The sequence below is a fragment of the Echinops telfairi genome, unplaced genomic scaffold, assembly GCF_000313985.2.
Source record: "Echinops telfairi isolate 266 unplaced genomic scaffold, ASM31398v2 ScPeMD7_12;HRSCAF=54, whole genome shotgun sequence".
Lineage (NCBI taxonomy): Eukaryota > Metazoa > Chordata > Mammalia > Afrosoricida > Tenrecidae > Echinops > Echinops telfairi.
In genome coordinates, this window is record NW_022103909.1 from 9,718,320 (window position 1) to 9,726,532 (window position 8,213).

The 8,213-nt window shown below is 39.8% G+C and overlaps 1 protein-coding gene across 1 annotated transcript in view; it reads left to right on the forward strand.

The window, feature by feature from the left end:
- Window positions 1-8,213, forward strand: part of NELL2 (neural EGFL like 2) — a 438,054-nt gene that overhangs the window by 411,100 nt on the left and 18,741 nt on the right. Inside the window, exon 16 of the mRNA XM_013006940.2 lies at window positions 4,891-5,031. Coding sequence (XP_012862394.1) covers window positions 4,891-5,031 — 141 coding nt within the window. The remainder of the gene's footprint in view (window positions 1-4,890; window positions 5,032-8,213) is intronic.

The window sequence follows — 8,213 nt, forward strand, 5'->3', positions numbered from 1 at the left end:
TATGTCTTGTTTTTTTGTGTGCATATTATTATCTCTGCAGGTCTATCTAGGTAAGACAGGCTGGATGAACAGTCTGGAGGAGAAAACAATGGGACCGATGGTTCCGGGGGGACATGGTAGAGGAGGAGGTAGGGGAAAGGAAGGTGGTGTTGACCAATCCAGGGACAAGGGAACAACAAGTGATCCAAAATCAGTGGCAAGGAGGGTGTGAAAGGCCTGGTAGGGATTGAGCAAGGGCAATGTAATTGAAAGAAATTACTGAAACCCAAATGAAGGCTGAGCATGATAGTGGGACAAAAGGAAAGTACTGTAAAAGGAAATAGAGGAAAGAGCTAGGAGGTAAAGGACCTTTGTAGAGGTCTAAATACAGGCATGTACATATGTATACCTTCATTTTTAATGAATACCTGAATCAGAAAAGTTTATACTAAGAAAAACAAAAATTATTACAAAGTTAAAAAGTAAAATGAAATACTGTACCTCATCTAGCAAGTTTTTCTTCTCTATTTTACATGGTAGCAAGTATAAAATCTGGAACCATGGCATATGTATGCATGTGTGTGTATTAATATATATATAATAAATTGGATTATGTTTTAGTTGAACAAAGGCATATCACTCTGTGAAGAATCACTCAACACATCCTCCTGAAATATAGATATATTGCCCCACTTTGTGTTTTGGGCTTTCAAAACTTCAAATGCTTGTATATTATTTGATACTTTCCCCATACCCATAAGCCATTATATGAATATTTACTTATTCTTATTTCTGCAATTTTTCTCACTTTGAATTTAAATAAAAGTTCATATTAGTATTATTAATTTTGTTTGCTATGAATGGGTATAATTTAAAAAAATAAGTATATGTGTCAAGCAAAATACTTTCCCATTATGACTTAAACACTAAGTAGAAAATATCTCAGAAATGTTAGTTCCGATTTTCGTAAATTCAATTATACTAAGATAAAGTATCGTTTAAGAACAACAAGCTTAATGAGGGCTATTGGTTTATACATTGTTGCCTCAGCACTTAACACATAGACAAACTAAAATAAAACTTACTGCTGCAAAGTCTATTCCAATTCATAGCAACCCCATAGGACAGAGTAGAACTACTTTGGATTTCCAAAGTTCTAACTCTTTATAGGGGCAGACAGCCTCATCTTTCATTCATGGAGCAGCTGGTGGATTTAAACTGTACTTAGTAGCTCAACGCATAATCCACTATGCCACCAGAGCTCCTATTTACACTGAACAGGTAATAAATAACCATTGAATGGTATATTAATGAATGAAGGATATATTTTCATGTCATCATCTAAAACGCCATGTAATAATATTAATTTAATAATACAAGGTGTTCAAATTTTATGTGAAAATACATGATGTAAGGGGTGGTCTTATACCCCAAGCATGAAATTACTAAGTAATATGATTCTTAGTAGAAGGATTTGAAGCATTCTAGGAGTGGATAAAGAAAAGTTACAGGTGAGAAAAAAATGGTAAATAGTAGCAATTTAAATACAGGAGACTTCAAACACTTTGTGGGAAAAAAATTATTTTTAATTTCTATTTTCCATGGACTTCTTGAAGCCCCTCATATATCATGAAGTCCAAGTAAATGCAGAACTCACATGCTAAGGCAGAAAGAAAAGATCAAATTGAAGGCTAAAACTATACAAGGGATTAATGTGCTGCAATGGAGAAGGCTCTGGTTCACTAATTTAAAAAAACTCCAAACTCCACCATCAAGTCCATGAGGACTGATAACCAACTACAAGGCAAGGTAGAACTGCGCCTCTGTGTTTCCGAGACTGTAACTCTTTAAGGGAGTAGAAAGTGCCATCTTTCTCCCATGGAGTGGCTGGTTTTGAACTGCTGAGCTTGCAACTAGCAGCCCAATGTGTAACAACTACACCACTAGGATTTCCTGTTCCACTACAGTGCCTTCGAAATCATCAAATGTAATGACCAAACTCTTCTGAAATGAAAGGCCCTAGCCTTCCTTTCATGATCTCAATAACCCTGACCAATAAATCTTAAAGGAGCCCTGGTGGCATAGTGGTTATGCATTGGTCTATGATCCCCACAGTTGGCAGTTCTAAACCACCAGAAGTTCCGTGGGAGAAAGACTGGGCTTTCTACTCAATAGACAGTTACAGTCTTACAAACCCACAGGGGGTCACTATGAGCCAGCATCGACCCCATGGCAGTGAGTTTAGTTCCGGTTTTCTAAAGCTTAAACTCCAACCTGTTTTCTTTCTCGTGCATTAAGAAAGGACATAATCCATCTTATATGAGCATACATCTGGGACCCATTTTTAAATCAGAAGCCCACTGGTGAGGAGAACCCTAAAGTATAGACAGGCTGTTTCACAAGCCCAAGGAAGCCTTAGTATATGGAAGCCATCCACATCAGCAGTGTCAGGATGTCACTGGAATTTCTGACGGTGGGACTTTCCTTTTGAGAAAAGAAATCCAAGAAGCAAAATCATTTATTGTTCAAAAAGAATGATAAAATGTTACAGTGACACAAAATGTTTATCTTTTAATCTCTTGTTCAGTCTAAGAGGCTGTTTGGCATACTTTTTACTGAAGGAATTTTGGATATATCAAGAACTTGAACGAGTAGTGGTTCATATTTCTGATGCTATTTATTTAGGTTTGAACAAACAAACTTTTTTTCTCTAAGTTTTGTAGGCTCCACTCCTTCACTGCCATCAAAGTCCGAATTCAGAGCCGTGACTATTGGGGAAATCTTTCTCTCTCAGTTGTCTCTAGAGAAAAAGCCTTCTCTCTTCACCTTCTGCATCCTGGTCCCTTGGGGCTCTCCTTATAGCTTGGCATCTATCTTAACATAGCTCTCCGCTGCTCACTTCATTAATAGCTTTCATTTCTCAAAATCAATTGACTGATGATATGCTGTACACTAATCCTGCCTCATTATTTTTAATAATTTTGTTAGAGGAAGGGGTACCCCCACTAAACAAGAATTGCACTGGGCGGAGCGGAGCTTTCGTAGCATTTTTCCCACGAGGCGAGCATCAAGCCACTCACTCTGAGTTGGTGCCCCCAGTGGTGTTGCCTGGGAAGGTTCTCTGGTCACAATGAATTTTTTCATAAAAGCAGTTTTGCTAGAACCTCTTTTTGTGATGGCCAATTTAAGAGAATAGCGTGCGGCCATTTGCTTCCTGCTCAGGAAAAATGCTGTAGAAAGTGTTGTGATGTTGAACACAGCTCACAAGGACAGCGCTTTGGGAAAATCCGAAGTTGTCTGAAAAAAGGTGAAATGTCAACTGATGACAAACCTCGTTCTGGATATCTGTCAACTCCCAAGAGGACAAAAATATTGACTTATAGTACATCTGGAGTTCGTTCCTCCAGGTCAGAGTGTTAATCAAGCTTTCTATTTAGAGGGTCTGAAAAGATTGCATAACAGTGTATGACCAAAAAGGTCTGAATAGTGGCAGACAGGGGGCTGCTTTTGCCACCATGACAATGCACCCGCTCATGCAGCCATCTCAGTGTGCCAGTTTTTGCCAAAAAAAACCCAGCATGTTTCTCTTTCCCCACACACCTTACTCACCTGACCTCACTCTGTGCGACTTCCTTTTGTTTCTGTGATTGAAGAGGGACATGAAGGGACAGTGATTGGGCAATGTAAAAGAGGCGAAGAAAAAAACAAGGGAGGTGCTGCCAGTCGTCAAAGCAGATGAGTGTGAAAAATGGGTACTCCTTCATATAATTCATGTATCATACAATTCAGTGGTTTATCATATTAAAAAGAGTTGCACAATCATGACCACAGTCAGTTGTAGAACATTTTCTTATTCCGTGTACTCATTACTATTAGCTCTCCATTTCCTCTCAAGCTCCCCTGCCACACCCTAAGAAGCTGTTAATTCAGTTACTGTCTCTTTAGATCTACCTATGCTGGGTTTCATATACAAAGCAAAAGCATACAAAGCAAAAATTAAAAATCCAACAGCAATGAAATAAAACAGAGAAAAACCTCAATCAAGAAGAAAGCAGAAAATATTGAAAGCTAGAACAAATTCAACATGGGTCAAAAGGGAGAGCAAATGGTAACTTCACTACATCTGCATTGATCCATTTTATCATGCACTCTTTCTGGTAGCGCAGCTCTCCATAGTGCTGGTCAGTGTTCAGAGGGTCTTCAGTGGAGGCTTAATCTACCTGGGGACCCTGCAAATGGATTTTAGGCTTCCACTCTCATGCACAGTCTTCTGAAAACTGGTTGCTCAGAATGTAAACTCTAATACTATTCCCTCTTCCAATTCTGGAGTCTATTATTTGCAATCCTTGGATCACACAGGCTGTTGTACTTCTTCCATGTGGACTGAGCTGGCACCTCTCTTGGGTGGGTGTTTGTTTTAAGACACGTCTTTAAGAGTCCACATAGGACTCTTTCTGAGAGCTCAGCACCATCTGCTTTCTTCACCACACTTTGCTGTAGCACCCTGTCTTCAGTGATCTCACCAGGAAGGCAAGTATCTAGTAGGTCCCTATCACAAGAGCTAAGTGTTCTTAGATTCAGGCTACAAGTAGTATGTGCTCAAAGTTCATTCATATACCTATGGGTTTTACATGTCCCTGGTTCACTTTAAAGATGTCCTTATTTTGTTGGGGAACATTATAAACCATCCTCCTGAAGCATCTGATAATTCTATTTATAGGATCATTAATGTATCCAATGATATATAATTTAACTTACAGCATAGCCTTTAACAATTAAGTGGATTTTCTTGATTTTTTTTTACTTTCTCAATTTCCAGGCTCTCCTGGCATTACAGATGTTAATTGTGTTGTAGCAGAATTTCTATTTCTGTAGATATTTCAAACTCCCCTTATTTTCTTTTCCACACAGACATTGATGAATGCTCTGATGGCTTTGTGCAGTGTGACAGCCGTGCTAGCTGCATTAACCTGCCTGGATGGTACCATTGTGAGTGTAGAGATGGCTACCATGACAATGGCATGTTTTCACCAAATGGAGAATCATGTGAAGGTCAGTACAAGAAGATCCAAAGTACAAGAACTCCTCTTGAACTTGAGGAAGCTATAGTAAGATTGAAATGGTAAATCTTCAACCATATTTTTAATTTGTTGATGATTTTGTCCTGTATTTACACTACAGTGATTGCAGACATGTTGACATCTAATCTTTAGTTCCTCATTATGTTATTATTAATTATGTATTAACCAATTGTTATTAATTGATTCAAAGATAATTAAATTGATGACATTAAACAATTCCTAATTGATACATACAACTTGAGAAATGTTTTCAGAATGAATTAGTCTAGAGTATCTCAAAATTTTTCATGTAGATTAAAAATTAAATTTAAATTTAATTTATATTTTTTAAATTTACACAAAATCTGATCTATAATGAAATAGAAAGAAGAAATGCAGAGTAGGCTAGAGGAAAATGGAGATGGAGGAAATAAAAGTACAATGACAACACGACTAGGGCAACGATCCCAGCATACCCAGCGCTTCTTGGAGATTCAGTTCTAGACCACCTCCGTAAGCCACATAAATCACTACAGCTAGTTGCACAGACACGCTGCTTCCCCAGCACACCGTTCTCTGCTCTGTCAGCGAGCCCTGGTGACTCTCGAGTCAGTGTTGGACTACCGAAACCCACCAGCGGCTTCCAAAGGAGAAAGCTGGCGCTGCCTGCTCCTTGAAGACGCGCGGCTCCGGAACCATCTGTCCAGTCACGGTGTCAGATTGGAGTCGACGGCAGTGATCTTGGTTTGATAGTCTCAAAGTGTGCAATAGTATTACAGATAAGTGTGAAATATTGGGAGAAGTACCAAAATTGGAGACAGAGGTAAGAAGTAAGCGCATACTTTTGAGAAAATGGTGCCGATAGGCTTCCTTAACACAAGCTTGCCGCGAAATTTCAATTTGTGAAACCAAATAAAGCCAGAATGCCTACCTGAAAGGCAAAATAAAGTGAAGCACAATAAAGCAAGTTGTTCCTGAGCGCACCACTTGCCACCCTGGATATGCCTCACTTCCTGCTTGCCTGGCCAATGCGAGGTGCTGTGATTGCGGATAGGTGACAAAGGAGATGTAGTGTCCCTACCTTCCAGATACTTTGGGGCTCGAAGTAGTGAGTAAACGGAGTGAGAAGTTCAATGAGATTATATTTATTACTTGCTATTGATGTTTAAATATTCCCAATGAATTGACAACTTGATTCCCCTATTAAGAGTCAAGAATTTCAGAAAGCAGGCAGAATCAATGTAGCCAGTGAATAACTGCCAGAGCATCTACCGACAACTGAACAGGTTTGTCATCACGAATGTTGGCATCGGAGCAAAACAAACAAACAACACTCCAGAATTCATTACCTTCCCCATTTGTGTTCACACCTTCATAGAACAACAGCCTGGGAAACCGCTAAGATGGCAGAGTCCACGAACGCCTTTGAGACGCTCTACCTTAGCGGTAACTGACACCAAAACGACAAGGAGTCCTGTAGTCTTGGGCGCGCAGAGAGAAGTGAAGCAGATCGGGGGCTGGGTGCCAAGGCCCAGCGCCCTGGAAGAGCAGCAGTGCAGAATCTGAAGCACAAAGCTCCCACCTGGAGCAGAGCGTCTTCCTGATGTTCACAAGCACGGGAAGGTTTAGGGGCCACAACTCCTGACTCACACGCAACCTAGCCTCTGAGGGTCCAGGACTTTTGCTTGCACCAGAGTGCAGTTCAGAAGGCAGAGCAGACACTGTCACTTGGCTCTTCCTCGAAAGGCTACTTGGCTGTGTTCTGTAGTGGGGAGAAGTCTTTGTGTCTCCTTTTTTGTTAAGATCACCTTTAAAAAAAACCTACCTATAAAGATGATCTCTTTAGAGATATCAAAGAATATAATGCATATGGATGTACAAATGTAGCAAAAATAATCTTTCACAATATCACCAATTCATCAAATATTTCTTCCATTTTCAACTCCCCTTAGGGGCCTTCAAGTCAGGACCCCTGGTGGCACAGGTTATACAGTGGGCTCCTAACCACAAGGTTGACATTTCAAAATCACCAGCCACTCCTCTGAAGAAAGAGGAGGCTTTCTGCTCTCATAAAGACTGATCCTCTCAGAATTCATTATGACAATGCTATCCTCTGCTGTACGATCACGATGACACCGAGTTTCAGTTTTGCTGAGGGTCCCTGGTGGTTTAGTGCGATATGCACTGAACTACTAACCACAAGGGTAGTGGTTTGAATCACCAACTACTCTTGTGGGGGAAAGATCAGACTGTTTGCTCCCATAAAGACTGAACATCTCTGACACCCACACGAGCAGTTCTATTCCATCCTGCAGATTCACTGGAGTGGAAATCAACTTCATAGCAGTGGGTTTGGTTCCTAGAACGAATCTCCCTGAAAGAATCTTCTCTACTTATGATCTCTCCTTTCTTGCTTCCACTTGTCTCTTAAACACACCCGTGGGCCTTTTGTCTCACTGCTTCAGTAAACGCTCTTTTTACTTTGCCAAATACACCAGCCAGCTGCTGTCACTTTATTTAATACTTGGACATTTCACCCAATTGATCATTCTTTTTTTTATCAAAACATAACTTTCTTCACCTGGCTTTAGCGTTCAATCTCTTTTCCCTGGTTTGTTTTCAACCCCCAGACTCTCCTCACTGTGTAAGGACTGCAGGTGCAGGTGTTCCAAGACTCAGACCTGGGCAGTTGTCTCCATCTAGTCTCAACCCTCAAATAAGCCAGTCCCATATCTAAAGTGTCATCTATCTGTCCGTCATTGTTAAAATGATTTTCCTTACTTAGACCTCTTTCTTAATTCCAGATTCCATAGATCTAGTTGCCTATTAAGCAACTTAGCTTGGATTTCTAATAGACAAGTCAGATTTAATATTATCTATGAACTAGAATGCAAAGGGGTTTCGTATACTGCAGAGCCATCAGTGTTCAGTAGCTAGAGCAGTGCCTCACACATAATAGATAATCAATTTTATATAATAAACAAATTGAGAGGTGATAGATGATGGGTAGATAGACAGCTAAGCTTTTAATGAACATAAATAATTACAATCTCCCTGTACTACCCAAAATTGATCATTAGTATTTTATGTGTTCATTTAATTATCTAGTGCATATCTACTATGTATTACGCACTTAACAGTATATTAGAAATAAATCTATAGTACTGAACAGGG